Source organism: Pezoporus flaviventris, unplaced genomic scaffold (genome assembly GCF_033815535.1).
Source record: "Pezoporus flaviventris isolate CSIRO_AGI_PZ_B2104156 unplaced genomic scaffold, CSIRO_AGI_Pfla_v1 ptg000013l, whole genome shotgun sequence".
Classification (NCBI taxonomy): Eukaryota; Metazoa; Chordata; class Aves; order Psittaciformes; family Psittacidae; genus Pezoporus; species Pezoporus flaviventris.
Window position 1 is genome coordinate 39,848,573 of NW_026892561.1, and position 19,812 is coordinate 39,868,384.

A 19,812-nucleotide genomic window follows, 5' to 3' on the forward strand; every position below is an offset into this window, starting at 1 on the left:
TTTTTTTTTTGTTTGTTTCAGTATAAGCTTAATCAACAGTGTTTCTTACCTGTGCTTTCCTTGATTATTAGAGAGTGTTAACATTTATCTTGCAAAACTGTTGCAACTGAGTTTTTTTGAGTTCAACACTAACACTGTTCCTGCTTACTTCTACAGAGGCTGTAGTTCATCTGCTGGCCTAATACCACAGCAAGAAGATCCGGAGAGAGTCAGTACTTCAGAAAAGCAAAAAACGGGGCAAGTGCCTAAGAAAGACAATTCTCGAGGGGTTAAACGCAGTGCTAGTCCAGATTACAGGAGGACCAATTCTCCTAGCTCTGCTAAAAAACCCAAAGCACTTCAACACAGTGAAACTTCCTTGGAAACTAACAAGCCGCATACTAAGTCTAAGAGAAGGCACTTAGACCAAGAACAGCCAAAGTCTGCACAATTGCCATCAACAAGCAAGGCTCACACCAGGAAGGGTGGAGCTGCTGGTAGCTCCCGAAGTCAGAAAAGGAAAAGGACAGAGGATCTGTCTTGTATAAAGAGTGGTTCAGCGGTTGAATCAACTGGTGCTGAAGAGAAGTCAGCAAAACTCTCCAAGCTGGCTTCAAAATCGGTGACCTCAGCCAAAGCTGGGTGTAGCACCATCACTGATTCTTCTTCTTCAGCTTCCACATCCTCCTCCTCTTCTGCTGTGGCCTCTGCTTCTACTGTTCCTCAGGGTGCCAGAGTGAAACAGGGAAAGGACCAGAATAAAGCTAGACGTTCCCGTTCTGCATCCAGCCCCAGTCCAAGAAGGAGTAGCAGGGACAAAGAGCAGAGTAAAACAGGTGGCTCTTCAAAGTTTGACTGGGCTGCTCGATTCAGCCCAAAAGTCAGTCTCCCTAAAACAAAACTGTCTCTACCAGGCTCTTCCAAGTCAGAGACATCAAAACCTGGACCTTCAGGACTACAGGCAAAGCTAGCAAGTAAGTTGATCTTCTGTAAAAGAATAAGTACATATGTTTTAAGCCCAAGTCTTCTGAACAAGTATTTCTATTCTTTTTGGGCTTCTTGGGGTCTTCGTAGAGAAACTCAAAATGTGTGTTCTGCTGAGCTTTTAAGTAAAGCTGTGACTGAAACTATTCACAGCTAAAGAAAATTATTTTAGTACAGTTAGTGTTCTATAAGTTCAAGTTGCTTCTGTCTTGCAAATCAATTAAAAATATGCAAAATAATTGCATGTTTTGGTGGGGACACACATTGTAAAACTTTGAGTGTATTCCTTCTGTTAGACTTTTCTTTTTCTTATTTTCTTAAGCTTTCTGTCATGAAGTGGGAATGGTAAATGCTGGAAAACAAGTAGATAATGCAGTTTCTTGTTGCAAGTCCACTTTCCTAGTTTTTCCTTACTGTGAGAATATCTTGTGATTTTACTTTAAGAAAAGCAGCCTTCTAAACCTAGTGTACCTAGTGCCTGGAATGTTAGTAAATTTATCTTTTAAATTGTTCTTACAAAATACGTCCTCTGATGCTGAATTTGAATAGCAGTTGCAGTTCTTGGACATTGTCACTGAGAAGTACAGGCTGCTTCCAAGCAGAGCATTTGTTTTGTAGTGTGCAGATATGCTTGTAGCAATGTTGCCTTGAACAAAATTTCTTTGAAATCATTATTCTGCCTTTGTGTACTGTGATTTATTTATAGCATGTATTCTCTAAAACTTCATTTAAAAAGTTGGATTCCTATCTTGCTTATGGTTTTTCCTTTAACCAGACATGAACAGGAGTAGCCTCTAACAACTGTGGCGTGTCTATAGCAAGTACTAATGCAGGAAATAAACAAGAGCAACTGGATGCCTTCCTGTATAATCAAAATAAGTTTAATTGACCTAACAAGCTTGTTATGGACTGGAGTATTAATTCTGTAATGATCTAACACAATTGATGAAGAATGGCATTGGGGAAGGGGGGAGAAGTTACTTTCTTTATAGTAAGGCTTTATCTACTTGCTCCATGGTTCAAGACTTTTTGGGTGATGAAATCCAGACAAAAGCCCACTGAATTGGCTTAGGATGGACTGAGGGGGAAGTGGGAAGGAATCACACAAGAATGGTATCAACCAGCAAGTTACTAGCTGGGACTGTCCTCGTTATAGGCAACTTCTTGGCTATGATGAAAAACAACAGGGAGGAGAGAAAATTTGTTTCCAACAAGTGAACAGCAAGAAGGTGAAGGCAGAGTAATTTTTGACAAGTTACAAAACTTCACCAAGGGGTGAGAACGGGAAGGGTGGGATGGCATAATGTAAGGGGAGTGTGTGTTGAGTAGCTTAAAAAACAGCATTAGGAATATGAGCCTAATCTGTCTCTACAAAGAATGTACTGGGAAAGCCAGCCTGACTAGCTTTATCTCTTCCAGGACCTGAAAGTCATCTTTTGCAAAAAGATAAACTTGAGTTGATCTAATACATTTGAGTATATGTCACGTAACCAAGATGTTATGGATTTGAATGGGAGTGTGTGTATGTATATGTGTCCCTGGTAAGGGGCACAAAGCATGGTGTGAGACATTTCAAGACTTGGTAGAGGTTAAAGTTACTTTAGCTGGCATCCCAGTTTGGGGAGGGAGGTACTAACAGGTGATGCTAAGATGCCTAAAATGTCTAATGCCTCTTTATTTTACTGTAAATTACAGCAAAATTTATTACAGTGTTTTTTTGTATTGAAAATCTTAGATCAGAGTAAGTGATTGTACTGAATATCAGTAAGAGTAAGAACTCGGAGTAGAAGAAAAGTGTTAAACTGATATTTAAAAATAGTGTCAGTGTTTCAAATAGTGTGTTAGAGCTCTGTGACAACAGATTGAAGTGATTTTGGGATTAATAGTGACTATTGTTAGCTCTAGCCCCTTTTTAAAAAAAAAAACAACCCACTTGTCTGCCATGCAGTGTCACTAACTCAAAAATACTGAGGCAAATTTGAAATATGGTAACAATTTTGGATAACACTGAGAACTGTCAAGAAAATATGTCCAGGGTAGGTTTTTAAGGAAGAATGAGTAAGTTAAAATTTATTTTCTGTAGCACACTAGTACCCTTAGAGGATTAGGGAGCACAAGTAGGTAATTTTTCACACAAGTATTAATACACTGAGGCTTTCTGAAGTAGTAAGGGAAACAGTGGTTTAGATTAAATTGCTGAGGTGTACACCCCTCTGCCTGGAAACATGTCCTTAGAAATCATAGTAATCCAGTGTAGAAGGTGAAAGCTAAAACTCTGTAGGCTTGTGTAGTGGTATGGTATAAAAGAGATGTTTGAAGAAGTTTGAAATACAGAATTAGTGAAAGATAAATAAACATACAAACATAGTTCTGTAAGGAGCTGTAAAAAATTTTTGGGAAAAAAATGTGTGTGGGGGGAGTGGTTCTAGGAAGGAAAGTGGGAGAAGAGGGAAGATGATTCTGATGAACATAGAATCATAGAATGGTTTGGGTTGGAAGGAACCTTAAAGATCATGTAGTTCCAACTCCCCTGCAATTGGTAGGGACACTTTCCACTAGACTTATGTGTAGAAATAGAATGCTGTTCACTTTTGGGTATTGCAGTTCAGGAAGTACAAGAGTGATTAGTAGTTGTGATCTCTGAAGGAAGAACTTGAAGAGCTGAGCTGGCTTGCTCTGCTGATGAGAAGAATGAGGAGAGATGGGGTTGCCTCAGATGTTGTAGGGGTATACCTTGAGGTTTCTTATGCAGTCCTCACTGGATAATTAATAGGTGTTATATGCAGCCAAGGTGACTCTTGGGAGTCCTCAGCTACACAGCAGTCTAACTGAGCAGTGACATCACTGAAAAACAGCTATAGAATTTATTGGAAGAATAAAAACAGACTAGACCAAAGTTGTTTTTTTTTTGTTTTTTTTTTTTTTGTAGCTGAGTATTTCTTGACAGGGATGGGGAGGAAGCAAGTTTCTTGTTTTGCCCTCTTGTTTGATGTGACTATTTTTACACCCCTTTCAAGCCCTATATTTTGTAGGGGCTTTTAAAATATTACAGATCAGGTCAGCTTACTCATTATGTAAGGATAAAAACCCAACCTTGATTAGGGAAATCTCTGCTGCCCTTTGTGTAGTTTCTTGTGGCCCTTAAATGGAAGGAAGTTGACAGTGATGGCTGAGACAGTGCTGAGAGCAATGTAGCTTAGGGTAGCTGCTCCTGACTGAGAAGCCTCTACCTAACACTTTACGATTTGGGGGTGGGGGGGGCTAGCAGGAAAGTTTATTGGGATACACAGAAAAGCCACCTGAAGGTGAACACAGAGCAGGAATGGTGTAACTTCTGGCTTCAAGGGATTTGGCAGAGGTGAGGGAGAAAAGAATCTGAAAATAGGTCTAAATTAGTCTATTTGGGACTGTGGGCAAGAGTGCTGTCTGTGTGATGGTAGTTTGAGCCTTAGAATTGTGGATTTAGGGTGGAGGAAATAGATTACTAGCTTGGAGATACTTGGTTTAATTGCAGTGATGGGCTCTGTAGGGCTGTAATCAAGAGCTGGGGATGTCTGGGCTGGTACTGAGGGAGGGGAATAGTGGAGCATTAAAATAACAGGAAACTGTCTTGCCTTCCCCTGCTGCAGCTATTTTCACCATCTTTATTGCAGGAGAGTGGCCCAATATTGACAATCTGAAGTCTAAACTTCCAGTTCTAGCAAGTTCATCTCTACTGATTATCTTTTTGAACTGCAAATAAAGGGCTTTCCAGGTTATGGACTGTGAAAGTTTGACTAACTTTGTTTTGGCTTGGATAATACTTGAAGTAAGTGAATGCAGTATGGCTGCATTCAGAACTTGGTCCTCTCACACAGCTGAAAAATGCCTTTAAAAAAAGAAGCTGACCGGTAAACACACTTTAGTGTGAATACGTTCTTAAGACTTTTTTGTTGTTGTTGTTTGATTTCTGTTAGGTTGCACTGTTTCAGGTTTAGCCTGTTTGGGTCTGTTTTCCTTCTGAGTCATTAATGTGAGTGTTTAGCATGCAAATAGGATGATGTTAGGGCATATGCAGAGGTAGAGAAGTGAAGACTTGGGAAAAGAGAAACGTGCAAAAAGATCTGAGAAGCAGAACATTCTTCTGAGCAGCAGGAGAAAATGAGATTGATTTTTCTGGGTGCTCAAGCTGTGATGTATTATGGAGTTTGTCCACCAAGGTGTAAATGGGCATCTCTAAATTCTCTAAAATCCTCTTAGTGAGGTAATTCTTCACCTTGAGCATGGTGAGGCACTGGCAGAGGTTACCCAAAGAAGCTGTGGCTGCCCCATCCCTGGTAGTGTTCAAGGGTGGATTGAATGGGGCTTTGAGCAACTTGGTCTAGTGGAAAGTGTCCCTACCCGTGGCAGGAGGGTTGGAACTGGATGGTGTGTAAGGTCCCCTTCAGCCCAAACCATTCCATAATTCTATGAATTCAGTTTGAAGAGATGGCTCAGCTAATTTAATTATTTAAAGGAAAGGACAACCCATTTCACAGCTTCATTGCCTTACTGGTTCATGGTATCTGTGCTCATCTGACCTGTGTTAAGCAAGCTCAGCTCAACAAACTGACAGAATACTTACGGAACAGGAAAGTGTGTATCGGGTGTGCACTTTGTGCATTTTAGAATTGGTTTGGGGTGAGTAAGTCATGAGCTAGTGTTTCATACTGTTAAACAACAGTAAGCTCTGCTGCTTTGTGAAACCTTTGCCCTTAAGAGAAATCTGATTTTGATACAAGTTAAGGCAGTCTTACTTCATTTGAATGCTTGTGTGGTGTCTCATTGATACACTATTGCTAAGCTGGTATGGAGTTATTTAATATTTAGGTCTAACTACTTGAAAATGAGTACCCACAGATTCGAAGTGGTAAGTGGTGTGCTGACATAAAGAATTAAAACATTTGTGTATTTTTCCAGTGAACTCTACTATAATAGGGTGATTAACTTACTATTCTAAATGTCAAGCTAAAGTACATCTCGCTTAGAATTTCACCATGGCTGTTACAGGTTCGGGGTAGCTTACTTTTTCCATGTATGTAAGGTGAACTCAGTGGTAACATGTTACCTGTGGAGTGAAATAGTGCTGTACCCAGTGCCAGTTAAAGCATGTGCTTTCTAGTGTAGAATACAACCAGCTAAGAGGGGTGTTCTGTTGTATCTTGTTGTACTTAGGAAGCTTATGGCATGAAATACTGCTGCAACTGTTTCAGGCTTGTTTTGTATATACTTTATGACACACTCCTTCCCCTCCCCTCTGCCGCTGAAAATATCTTACTGTAGGTAAATAGGGTTGGGGTCGTTGTATATTTATGTTGTAGAAACTTCAACTTAAATCTTTTGGTTTGAAAACATATGTAGTAAAAATGCCACTGTTTTTTGAGTATTTGAAAAAGTTATGTGTTTTCTTCCATATGGACAGACCATCTGAAAATTCAACTGGTTGGTCTGCTTTGCTTCATTGCTTGGTGGCTATTAAATACAGAACCATATTTTTCTTAAGGTTGCCAAATTTCTTCAGTTAGTAAGCCAGGTATGTAGTAAATGCATGAATATCAGATTAACCTTTACCTGCATGGAACTGAGCTGCACGCAGCATTGTGTTACTGGGTCAAATACAGTATTGTGTTTGAAAGGACAGACTAATGGTTAGGTCAGTGTCATGGTTTAAACCCAGTCAGCCATGCAGTTTCTATTCCCCCTCCCCTCTTTCTTCCCTTCCCTATCCCTCCTCCCTGCTCTTGGAGGGATGGAGAGAATTGAAAGAATGTAACTCCTATGGTTTGGGATAAGAACAGTCCAGTGACTAAGGTATAACACAAACCACTGCTGGTACCACCAATAATAATAATGATAAAGGAAATAACAAGGGAAGAGAATACAACACCTCACCACCAGCCAACCTATAACTTGCCCCCTTCCCCCCAGCCCAACCAAGCACCAACTGATACCTAGTCCAACCCTGCAGTCCCCCAGCCCTTCTGGGTAAGTCTCCATTACATCCTGGGCATGACGTGCTGTGGTATGGAATACTTCTTTGGTCAGTTTGGGTCAGGTGTCCTGTCTCTGCTTCCTCCTGGCTTCCCCTCCTCCCTGGCAGAGCATGAGGCTCACAAAGTCCTTGGCCAAACCAAAACATCATTGTTACCAGCTCTGTTCCCAGGCTGAAAGTCAAAAACACAGTGCTGCACCAGCTACCAAGAAGGAGAAAAAAATGACTGCTGCTGCTGAACCCAGGACAGTCAGTAATGGCTTTTCAGATCACTTTCCCTTTTCTGTTAAATATCCAGTCAGAAGCTGCATAGTTACCATTTCATCCCTTGATATCACAACTCAGCATTCCTGGAATGCTTTAGGATTAAGGAGATAGACAGGAGCCAGTTTGATATGTACTGTTCTCAAAACCATTGCCCATTTAAATAGGTTTTATTTCTGAACTGTTGTCAGAAGAGGGAGCAGTGATCTAACTTTCTCATCTTCTTGAAATTAATTACATCTGTTCTAGTAATAGTATGCCTAAATTGAATGCTATGGGGTTCTCATTTATTTATTGCAGATGTGGGGTGGGGAGACACATGACTAAAATGCCAAGCTGAGCCTCAAGGATTTTAATTTTTTTGACACTTTCATTATCAGCCTACTAGTTCAGAAGATGTTACGGGATATTTCACCTGATAGTAAGCTTGTTCATCATCTGAAAATGTACTGTGTAGGTTTATTGTGTGTTTAAGATTTACCTGGTTATGCAGTGGGATGTAATCAGAAAAATGGCTTCATAACCTAGAGTGAATTAATACCAGTTAAGTCAGTCTTCAACAATGCAAATACTTCCAAAATAAAAAACTTGAGAACTCCTTTTCCAATGCTGTGAAGATATGCTTGATTATTTGCATCAAGGAAGACCTTATGACAGTGATAGGGGCTGAAGGGATGTAGGTAAAAGAATAATGCAAATACTACATACGACAGATCTCGGCACTGGCAGTGCTTGACTCCTGGAGGGGAGCATGGTTTTGGGTTAAGGCAGTTATTGTAAAGCCATACTAATCTGAATAAAACTGACTTAAAATAATATGATTCAGCTAGTGGTGAGTTTATGTGCACAGGCTTACTTTGTGGTGGGGGAAAACAGATGCAACCACAGCTGCCTTCTCCTGCAGTGTTATTTTTTTTTATCCTTTCTAAAGATAAAGGTAATGCATATTAAGTGTTTTGACTGTTGATGTGTGGGAATAATAAACTTGTATTTCGTAATGTGAAAACTGTGTATCATGAGAAACTTGGAAGCTGTTCTGTAACTATAATGTGTAGGTTAGGAAAAAGTGTCTAGGTAACAAGTTTGCGTTCAGTATGTCTAATATTACTTAAGGAGTAAAAGTAAATATCTGAACCTTTCTTTTACTGGTAGAGCAGCTTGGTGTAAGGCAACTAAAAGCTGATGGGCTTATTGTGCTTCTTACATAGAAGCTGTTCTTCTGCATTAAAGTTTCCTGTACACAGAAGTTTCATTTCTTCGTAGAACTGTTGTGTATTGAAAGACTGATTTACTCTCAATTCTTTTACATATTACATAGGTCTGAGAAAATCTACAAAGAAGCGCAGTGAATCACCACCTGCTGAGCTCCCCAGTTTGCGGCGGAGCACACGGCAAAAGACCACGGGCTCCTGTGCTAGCACCAGGTAAAACTTTGGATAATGAAATGTGATGACTGCAGTGGATTGATATTAATGTCAATTTCAGGCATGAAAACAGGCCCGTCTATCTCTTTCTTTGCTATTGTTAGAAGTAGCTGTAGCTTTTTCAGGCCTTCTGGTTTACTCTGTACAGCAGTGTCATGGAGAGCCATCACCTCAGTTGGTAGGGTGGAGGCTAGGAAACATCCAGAGACAGTACCACAGATTTAAGTAATCCTTTCTTAGGGAAGTGTTTTTAAAAAGACAGTAAACACAGAGTGCTAAACTGCTGTCCATCATGGATAATAAAATAGATGACTATTCTGAAAAATAAAGATTTCATAGTACCATGCAGGAGTCTGTTTCAATAGTGTACATAGTTAAGCTGACTAAGCTTGTCAGCAACTGTATCTGAACAACACTACAAATGTCTAAGTACTTAAATACTTTCTGATGCAGGGAAAAAATAGCTCTGAATTAATAATTTTAAACAGCTGGTAGATTAAATTGGAAGGGAAAGTCCTCTGATGCAAAAAATTCTTGTAGTTGCATGTATTGTGAAGCTAGACTTATGACGCCTTAACAAGTTTTCTTTTTTTCTTAAGCCTAAACTACATTTAGTAATCTCTGCAAAACTTTTTCCTTTTCCATGCCATAAAAAAAGGTTCCGAAGTCTGATTCTGTTGTCAAGTGTACATTTGAATTTGACTATCTACTTTGTAGGCATATATATTTGTAGTGATGATGACAGTAGTGTTTTAAAAAAACCCCACCAAATTTAAAAAGGCTTGTTCCCTCAAACTTTTTTTGGCACTGAAAATCAGGTTTATCATCACAGTTCTTTGTGCTTTCAGTAGTTCAGAACTTCCTTTAAAGATAGTCACTCTGTCATCAGACCTAAATGTGATTTGTAACTAGCCATCATTTTAGTCCTTGCTCATTTTTACAGTTATATACCCTTCAAGACAAAGCAGTCTACTAGAATAATGTAAGGTCCTAGCTATAATGGATGTAAACAAATTAACACCATGGTGCAGGCCAGTGAGGGTAAAGAACAGATGGATAATTTTGTGAAGACTGATTCATATGTAAACCTGATAGTTTGTGCAGCTTTGTGGTAGTGGTCTACATAAATGTTATGTGGTTCTGAGTAGTCTCACATTAATAAATCTCTTGTCTTGCATAATAAGGTCTGAAAATTTGTTTTTTGAATCTTTAGTCGGCGAGGCTCTGGCCTGGGCAAAAGAGGAGCAGCTGAAGCTCGCCGACAGGAGAAGATGGCTGATCCTGACAACAACCAGGATGGAGTTAACTCTTCAGCTGCGCGTACAGATGAGGCTCCCCAGGGTGCTGCAGGTAAGAAGAAATTCCAGCTGAAGCACTTCTAGTACAGATGCTGATAGAAAATTTTTATCACTTTTAAAAAATAATTAAATAAATTAAATTGTGGGTAGAAATTCTTTAAGCTGGTACAGCTGGTAAATAATTCTTGAAGGTTTTTGAGTGAGAGAGGCCTTTACTTTTGAATCTGATTTCTTGGATATCTGGTATGTGTTTCAGTTACAATTTTTTTGTAGTCTCCAGACTACATCTGATAAACTACACTTTAGTTTTCAGCATCTACAGTTGGTTTTTCTTAAAAGTAACTTCAGCTCGTGCTAAATAAATTACTGCCAACTGAAGAGACACCAAACTGCTCAGAATACAGAAAGCATGCATTTACCTGTAAAAGTTCTTTCATTTACACTCATAAATTTTCTGCAAGTTTTCTGTTGAAATTGCAAACATGTCTGTACTGGAGAAATTTGTAACCAAGTTAAATATTATTACTTGCACAGTCTGATTGTGTGGTACTTAATTTTATCGTGTGGTCCTAATCAATAGTGAGTTCAAAGTTACTTTCCAGCAGTTATGCTCTGCTTAAAGCTAGCTACAGCAGTACAAAACCTCAGAATTAATGTAAACTAAGTGCAGCCTTGCACTCAAGTAAGAAAAGTGTAGATTTACCAAGGATACATGTAGATGTCTTTGAAAGACAATTTGATGATGTAGCTGTTTTTTTTTTTTTTTCTTTTTTTCCCTTGTCTTGTGTCGATATAACCTCTCTCTTCAGCCTTTGGGAAGTATTAGACCTGTAGACCGATCTATTTAAAGTGACAATTGTACAAGAGTATGGGGGTGGCAGTATTAAATGCAGAGATGGTGAACATTTTCCTTGATGGTGGAATTGATATGGATTTTGTAGCTTTAAAGGCAATGTAACTTGCATTAATCTTTTTCTTTCTTTAGCTTCTAGTTCTGTTGCTGGAGCTGTAGGTATGACAACCTCTGGAGAAAGTGAGTCAGATGATTCTGAGATGGGAAGACTACAAGGTATAAAAGTTGCTAATTTACTATTCTTTTGTTTATTTTTTTATTTTCTTTGCAGCCTATAAATAGTGGTACCTACCCAAAAATCTGTAGTATATGTAGTGAGGAAATTTCTGTATTATATGTAATGAAAGGGCTGTATTTTCTTTGTTATGGTAGTTCTGAAGTATGGGCTTACAAGCCTTAATTTGCTGAAGATGCAAGAATTTGGAAATGATGTCTGGAGGGGGTAGCAAAGTGTCCTTCACTTACATGGTGTATTACACTATTCATGACTTTTCAGGAGGAGGTGGGGGGGAGAGAACTGAACTCAGTCCTATTAAGTGTGTGAGCTCAAACATGAAAATAAGTCTTTGCAGGAATGTTTTAAGCTGACAGGCCAGATTAGGCCTACTGTTACTCTGCCTGCTTCTGGATAACATTTTTTTGTGCTTGTCGTTGATACCCATGTTGCTGTAAGCTTTGACCAGACAAAATATAAATGTTCTTAAAATGCTTGCTTTTGTGCTTGAACTAAAGGATTGAGGTGTCTCAAAACCTGAGAGTAGAGACAGGTATAAATTCAGTTTGCATGTCCAGTTTGCAACTGTTTTAAATGATTTTGCAACTACCTTGCAAGGAGTTCTCAAATCAGGATTTGTCTTGCAAATGACATTTTTCAGTTAATCTGGATATGAGCGCTGTGTCACTACTAGTTCACTTGCTTGTAATCCTCAGTAAACATAGGTATGCATTGGGAATATTGAGCTAAATTGTTTTATACTATTAATCATTATTGTATTGATCAGCAGTAGTCATGCTTGCTACATCAAAAATCAGAATCACTCAGTCCAGTCTACCTCTAAGCAACACTACTGAAAAGTGTTCAAGAACAAAACCAGGAAACCCTAATATCTAGCAGAGTTTTCCCACTCTTCTGCTTATCAGCAAGTAAAGGGTTTTTTCAGTGTCACTTTTTTCCAGACTTACAGTGCCATTCAGGTCCTGAAAATGTAGCTATATGCTTAACCTGTTTTGTGTAGCTCAGATTTGAAATTAGTCTGGTGTATTTGCTAGACTTAGCTCTAGACTTATAATGATCTAATAGACCAGGTTTGTTGTGCGAAATGTGTGACTGGAAACTCAGTGGGTGACTTCTTAAAGGACCTTCATGCTCTGATGCATACAAAAGAGTCATTTGTTCCTTAAAGGTCATCTATTTGATGTTTTTAAGAAATCGACGTAGCTGCAGTCATCTAATTCTGACTCTTTCTTAAAGTATCAAAATTCTGGTAGTCTTAAATTATAACATCATGGAATTTAAACTTTTAAAAATATACATAGAAGCTTTGACAATGGCTGTTATCCTCTGTTTACTTTTAGCTCTATTAGAGGCTAGGGGTCTTCCTCCTCACCTGTTTGGCCCTCTTGGTCCTCGGATGTCGCAGCTCTTCCACAGGACAATTGGAAGTGGAGCTAGTAAGCAAAGTTTGTCTAATTTGACTTAATTCTTTCCACTTCCAGACTAGTAGAATTCAGCCACTAGTAAATGCTAATATTTGTATTAGCTTCATAGTTTAACGTATTTTATGTGTTGGATATGTGTATGTTATGTTAGTGCTAGACCTCTGGTCAACAATATTAATTTGCTTGTCTTCCTATACGGAAGAGGACTTTGCTTTAGCTTTATTTCTTTCCTTTTTTTTTTTTTTGTTGGGCGGGGGGAGTATCTTAATATTCTTTCTAGGTGGGGAAGGGAGGATTCTTGTCTTTTCACCCCTTCCTTATGTTTTTCTTTTGCATGATGGGCTGCTTAACAAAAGATCTGTCCAATAACCTTGGGTTTTTGCTAGCTTTAAACAAATGCTTAATTTAGCTTAAAATTCTAGGAGATGTCAGTTCTAAGGTATGTTGTTCATAGTTTCAAAAGTGTTTTTAAGTTTCAGATAAATAACTGACTCCAGGCAAGTCAGTGAGAGAACATGGGTCCTTAGTCTTGTTCCACCACACCTGCATTATGCAGGTGCATTTGTACCTTCTAGTTCAAGTCTGGCTTCTGAGGAGAGCCGAAGGCGCCCTGTTACACTGCCTGCCAAGAGGAGGATGGGGTCTCACGGATACTCCATGTGCTTTAATATCCAGGGGGTGTGTTGAAAAGTCCTTTGCTTTAATGAAGGTGGAGTGGTGTGAGTTCTGATACCTGCTATAGGTTGGCAAGATGGCTGTGGTGAGCAGTGTGGTGGACTCCTTGTGCTGATCAGTCTGCACTGGAAAGACAGCCAAGAGTGAGATTTTTGCCTCCCTTTCCTATCCCCCCTTCTTATGACAGGGAAAGGAAGTGAAACTACAAGTACAGAGGAAAACAAACTGTCTCTGGTCTTCCACTCTGGCAGAAGTATAACATAACAATTCCCTTGAACACTTATGTTTTCTAATATCTTCTTTCCTACTCTTTTTTTTTTTTCCTGGCTATCTAGGTTCTAAAGCCCAACAGCTTTTACAAGGTCTCCAAGCCACTGATGAAAGTCAGCAACTCCAGGCAGTGATTGAGATGTGCCAGCTGTTGGTAATGGGAAATGAAGAAACATTAGGAGGATTTCCAGTAAAGAGTGTTGTACCAGCTTTGGTAAAAATTAAATATCATATTTCTATTGGAGGATATATTTTACTCAATACCTTGCTTAAATATTATTTATTATATAGTCTCAATTATATGTGTATCTTATCTGGTTTTTGAGGGCATGTTTTGCTAAATTTTGATACTCTTATTAATTCTTTTAATTGGCTCAAGAAGTGGTACTAGGTCTTTTGAAAATTCCAAGTCCTGAGTCAAAAGTTACAATGCTGATTTGTGCCCTTCTTATGTAGATGTTTAGGTACTTTTTACAAAACTAACAATTTTTTTTTTTAACAGATAACGCTGTTGCAGATGGAGCACAACTTTGACATTGTAAGTGATCTGTAATATTTAAGAGATTTTTTTTTTTAAATACAAAAGAGTATCATCTGTATTTTAAAACAAATATCTGTATGCTTAATAGATGAACCATGCATGTCGGGCCTTAACATACATGATGGAAGCACTTCCCAGGTCATCTGCTGTAGTGGTAGATGCAATTCCTGTCTTCTTGGAAAAGGTAAAATGAAATCAAAACGGTGTTAAACTTACCTGAGGGGTTTTTATCTTTTGTTTTAGTTTTAGCACATACCATTAAGAAAATGTCTCCATAGCTTATAAGATAATGCGTGAGAAGCTTTTAAAAACAGTGCTTTTCAATGAGGGTCTTACAGAGTAAACATATCTGATTCTCTGAGAACTTTGTCTGGTATCACAAAGATACTGTGTAATTATAAAAACTGGTAACTCTTTGAGTAGCTACATAGTTGATCTAGCTTTTTATTGGCTAGCTTGATTACATCCAGTAGTGCAGCTGCATTAGTGTATGTGTCTTAGTACAGGCTAATTGTCCATGTGTTAATGAAGATTGTTATTCTTACATACTGGTTTAGAAATTGATCTACATGCTTTCTTGTTTTCTTGTAGCTGCAAGTTATTCAGTGCATTGATGTGGCAGAGCAGGCACTTACAGCTTTGGAGATGTTATCACGCAGGCATAGTAAAGCCATTCTGCAGGCAGTAAGTAAAAAAAGAAGAAAGCACTTTTACCTCTAGTAGTTCTACATCTTGTTGATCTTCTGTGAAGATGAAATAGGAAGAGTTTCTGTGATTCTTAGCAGTACTGAGAGTAATAATGTTTGTTTGTTTTATTATAGGGTGGGTTGGCAGACTGTTTGCTGTATCTGGAATTCTTCAGTATAAATGCACAGAGGAATGCACTAGCTATTGCTGCCAACTGCTGCCAGAGTATAACACCTGATGAGTTTCACTTTGTGGCAGACTCTTTGCCACTGCTTACACAAAGGTTAACCCATCAGGTAAGAATCTATTATAAAATGAAAAGTTGTGATTTTGACCTGTAAGTAGTATAAAGTTGCTTACAGGTATCTAGTTCTTTGTTGGGTATCATTTTGCTTTGCAATGTGGTAATTGCCTTAAGAGTTTCTATACTGTCAAGTTGTGATAGTCTAACATTCATATGGACTTTTTGTGTTTTGTAAATGTACTGTAAGGATTCATGACATCCCTATTAATTTTGAAAAATGAGATAAATTAATTTAGGGCATGAATAATAACGGGTTTGTAATCCTTGTTGCCCTGTAAGAGGGAAATCCAGTAGTGTTACTGTTCTGTTTCTTTAACAGAGGGATTACAAGGTTCCCTTCCTGTTCAAACTCATACAAGCTTCAGTTTCAATCCTTTCACACACCCTTCCCCTTCACTCATGACTTTTTGGGAGAGCTTGTGGCTTTTATAGAAATGAAATTCCTACTCTTGCACACTAGTTTTAAGTGATGAATCCAAAATCATGGGGCTCCTAAGATCTACCTGTCCTGCAATGCAGCTACATAAATGAGCACTCACAATGACTGTGGCACCAAAAGAGATTTGGACATACTCCTTGGTTAACAGATCCCTGTTATAAATGGGGAAAAGGAGAAAATATTTTGTTCCTTTACAAATGCAGCTAAATGGAAGATTCCAGGTAATGTTTTTGTTTTCTTGTGCTCTTCTTAATTTTGCCAACATCTTTTTGCTGAGAGACTACTTGAGTCTCTGAGGCATCTTCACAGAAGTCAAATGTTGGCTTTAGATGGTGCTTTGGAAATGGGAAGCACCATTCTCAATAGTAGTAGCGACAAGTACTGACTCCTGCTCTCTGAAGAGAAGCTACAGCCCACAAAAGTAAGATGTCTAGAAATTTTGAAGTGGAGTTTTTCTGGCAGGAAAAATACAATCTTGAGTTAGCTCTTAAAAGGATAATTGAGGTTGGAAAGGACCTCTCAGTTATCTGCTTCAGCATGGTCAACTAGCACAGAGTGCCCAGGAGCATGTTCAGTTGACTTAACCTTCCCAGGCACCCTCTTCCACAATTCAGCCAGCCTTTACAGTAAAAGTGCTTTATTATGTTCTGGGGGACTTCTATTGATAGTTTCAGTGAACTTTTAATTAGAACTATTTTTAGAGGAATGTTTGCTATCTTGGTGTATTTGTTTTTGCTGTCTTGGCTGCTCCTCATGTTTATAAAAGTCAGGCTTCATGTAGTCTGTAGAACAGTAGCCTTCACTCCTGCTTATTATGCTTATTGTCACTCCTGCTTCACTCCTGCTTATCACATTACTCCTGCTTCATGTGTGAAGTCAAGCCATCATTCATTTACCTATATTTCCTGTTCCTTTGGCTTTGTAGTTCTCTTCCATTTTGTTTCCTCCTTTTAGAATCCAAAAATGATATTATAAATCCATTTATTCATCTCTAAAGGTCCCTAAAGGTATTTGTATTGCAAGTGTGAGGTGTTTCCCAGGGAATATGCAGGAGCACGGCCATATCAGGAGGTCAGTTTAGACTGTATCAATGAATTTAAAATTCAGAGCCATAATATCCTGTAAAATGTGATTCAGCTGACCTTTTTGGAAAAAATTATGAATGCCTCAAAATGACAGGGTAATCTGATGGAAATTCAGACATTTTAATTTGAGCAAATATATATATGTATATATTTTTTATAATAGGACAAAAAGTCTGTTGAAAGCACTTGTCTGTGTTTCGCAAGGCTAGTGGACAACTTCCAGCATGAGGAGGTAAGGGTGTGGGTTTTTGTTTCCTTCTTCCCTTCTTCAGTTTCTCCTAAGAGCTTACCTTTCAAATACTAATGTTTTCAATTTTGCTGTTCCCTCCTGAAGAACTTGCTCCAGCAGGTTGCTTCCAAGGACTTGTTAACAAATATCCAGCAACTCCTGGTAGTGACACCTCCTATCCTGAGCTCCGGAATGTTCATCATGGTGGTGCGCATGTTTTCCTTAATGTGCTCCAATTGCCCTACACTTGCAGTCCAACTTATGAAGCAAAGTGAGTTCTTACTCTTCCATATTCTTGGGGACCTATTTAAGTTAATGTCTACAGCCAGTATGAAACCCTGTACACTTGATTAGACAAATGTTGCATTCTTAGTGTTCTTCACTTTTACTATGCCTCCCTGAGATAAAAAAATCAGTTAATCTCATTGAAATTTTTCTTTTTTTCACTTTGTAAGGGTTTTTTCTCCCCTTTCCTGTCTCTAGCTGTTGTCAGTGGAGTGTTTGCCTAACTTTCAGCCTTAGCTGTACAATTTACTCTCCTTCCAACACAAGTTGAATAATTCTTTTTGTAGTCTTTACTAGGTGGGTGAAACTTATGATTTTTAAGAACTTTTTCTAAGATAAAACATTAAGAAAAGTAACTGTTGTGTAGCTGTCTTAGTTCTCGTTCATTTTCTTCTTTTAGTGTCATAAATTTTGACTTGTTACTTCAACTGCCATATATGTTCCTCTGCTTTCTTCAGTGCCCTGTATATTGAGTGATATTTCCTCCTTAGATGTCCCTTAAAGGAAAGCAAACAACAAAACAAAAAACCTAAAAAAGCAAGCCACAAACCAACTCCCCTCAAAAAAAAAAAAGACCAACAAAAAAAAAAACAACCAAAAACCCCAACCCAACACCAAACAAACCCCAAAGCAACCAACAAAACAAAACCCCACATACCCCGGACCTGAAAACAAACACACTTCTTAACATTCAAACAGATGTCTTTTGTCTTACTGTTTGTTTACTTCGGGCAGTGTCCATCTCTTCACTGTGACTTCACAGTGTCCAGCACAAAATGGAGTCTATATTCTGATATGGGCAGTCTCATGAGTAATAATTTCTATAGACATTGCAGAAACGCTTCATTTCCTCCTTTGTGGAGCCTCGAATGGGAGTTGTCAAGAACAAATTGACCTTGTTCCACGAAGTCCTCAAGAACTTTATGAGCTTACTTCTCTTATCTGGTAAGTTATGCAGCCCTGGGTTTTGGGTCTGGTTGATATGTTAAAATCCCTGATTTTTCTGAAATGTAGATAAACATGTTTCAGCTTAGGTAGACTTATTAATACTTCTAGTAAAATACTGTTTTAATGTTCTTTGCAGTGAACTGATGCCTTGCCTGCCAAAAGAGGGCATCTTTGCTGTTGATACTATGCTGAAGAAAGGAAATGCACAAAATACAGATGGTGCAATATGGCAGTGGCGAGATGACAGGGGCCTCTGGCATCCCTATAACAGGATTGATAGTCGAATAATAGAGGTAATAATTTCACACACTTTTGCGGTAACATTTTTCAGAATATGCATGTGGTTGTATAGGGAATTGAGTGTGTTCTTTATGGTTCTGAAAATATCAGCCTTGTTCTTTCTGAATAAGAAACACAAGTTTCTTCAAACCTCCTGTTGTAATATGGCAGTATTTCAGCATTCAGTAATACCTGAATAGCTTAATCACTGTTCTTGTATTTTTGTCAGACATCGTTTTTCCTACTGTGTTGCCCCTCTCTTCATATAGGTTCCTATTTGTTGGGTTTTTTGTTTTAACTTTAAACTCTTCCTTTATTTTAGGCAGCTCATCAGGTTGGTGAGGATGAGATAAGCCTATCTACACTTGGGCGTGTCTACACTATTGATTTTAATTCTATGCAGCAAATAAATGAGGATACTGGAACAGCACGTGCCATTCAGCGAAAACCAAACCCTTTAGCCAATACAAACACTAGTAAGTACAGTTTAGGAGACACCTGGTGTATAGCTGTGGTTAATTTATGCTGGGTTATGCAGCAGTCTACTATTTCACATGTGTTTCTTATGGTTTCTGTGGAAAATCAAACTGTTCATATTTACATTTTTGAAGACAGCTTTACAACAAAACAACTGTTGAAATGTATTCTTTTTAAGATGTAAACTCCTTTCCTGGGAACTGAAAATGCATTAAATTGTGGGGGGAGCTGGAGGTATTCCTGGCTTTGGGATTTTCTGAAACAGTTTAGTACATACAGGTCTTTTATTTCACAAAGACTGTGTGAGGACTTCTTACTTTTGTATAGAAACATACAAGAAGATTGAAGAAAAAAAAAATTGACTCCTTGAAAGAGGATGATTTGTACCTGCATTCTTGCCGTCAGTTTCACTTCTGATTCCTAAATTACATCTTTTCAAGTCAAGAGCTAAACTAATTCAGTTTTAACAAAAGACAGTAATCGTCAGAGCAGAGATGCAAAGAACCACACAATGATTTGTTGCACAATTTCTTACAGGTGGACATTCAGAAATGAAGAAGGATGATGCCCGAGCACAGCTAATGAAAGAAGACCCAGAACTGGCAAAATCCTTTATCAAAACACTGTTTGGTGTTCTTTATGAAGTATATAGTTCTTCAGCTGGACCTGCTGTTAGACACAAGTGCCTTAGAGCAATTCTTAGGATAATTTATTTTGCTGATGCTGAACTTCTGAAGGATGTGCTGAAAAACCATGCTGTTTCAAGGTTGGTTCATTAACCATTGAGAATGAAACTAATTCTGAATTTACAACTCAAACTTGTGCTTACTATTTTTGAACTTTTTGTTTTTATGTCAAGGAAAATAATACTTTTAAATTCTTCCTTATTTTCCAAAAGCTGAGGCTGCTAGCTCTTTATTATGGAATATTTTGCATCTTTGACTTTTCAGTAGGTTCTGACTGGAGGCGTAATTACTAGAAACTTAAATTGTCTATATGGCTGTATGCATTAGCAATGTCTAACTTTACCATTGACTGTTTTCCTGATTTCTAAAACTTGACTATAAACTCTGTGAGCAAGATGACTTTTGAGGTAATAGAATGTGAACAATAACAGACTGT

General features: G+C 38.3%; 1 protein-coding gene across 16 annotated transcripts in view; it reads left to right on the forward strand.

Annotated features, from left to right (window-relative positions):
* Positions 1 to 19,812, forward strand: part of TRIP12 (thyroid hormone receptor interactor 12) — an 83,923-nt gene that overhangs the window by 41,386 nt on the left and 22,725 nt on the right. For 13 of the 16 annotated variants that reach the window (XM_061452968.1, XM_061452969.1, XM_061452967.1 and 10 more), the window contains 16 exons: positions 157 to 953; positions 8,556 to 8,661; positions 9,875 to 10,011; positions 10,945 to 11,028; positions 12,388 to 12,483; positions 13,482 to 13,630; positions 13,919 to 13,954; positions 14,046 to 14,141; positions 14,549 to 14,641; positions 14,779 to 14,940; positions 16,636 to 16,704; positions 16,807 to 16,972; positions 17,814 to 17,931; positions 18,071 to 18,227; positions 18,536 to 18,689; positions 19,228 to 19,456. In XM_061452968.1, coding sequence (XP_061308952.1) covers positions 157 to 953; positions 8,556 to 8,661; positions 9,875 to 10,011; positions 10,945 to 11,028; positions 12,388 to 12,483; positions 13,482 to 13,630; positions 13,919 to 13,954; positions 14,046 to 14,141; positions 14,549 to 14,641; positions 14,779 to 14,940; positions 16,636 to 16,704; positions 16,807 to 16,972; positions 17,814 to 17,931; positions 18,071 to 18,227; positions 18,536 to 18,689; positions 19,228 to 19,456 — 2,649 coding nt within the window. The remainder of the gene's footprint in view (positions 1 to 156; positions 954 to 8,555; positions 8,662 to 9,874; positions 10,012 to 10,944; positions 11,029 to 12,387; positions 12,484 to 13,481; positions 13,631 to 13,918; positions 13,955 to 14,045; positions 14,142 to 14,548; positions 14,642 to 14,778; positions 14,941 to 16,635; positions 16,705 to 16,806; positions 16,973 to 17,813; positions 17,932 to 18,070; positions 18,228 to 18,535; positions 18,690 to 19,227; positions 19,457 to 19,812) is intronic. The other 3 variants (XM_061452962.1, XM_061452963.1, XM_061452970.1) reach the window with 3 other exon arrangements.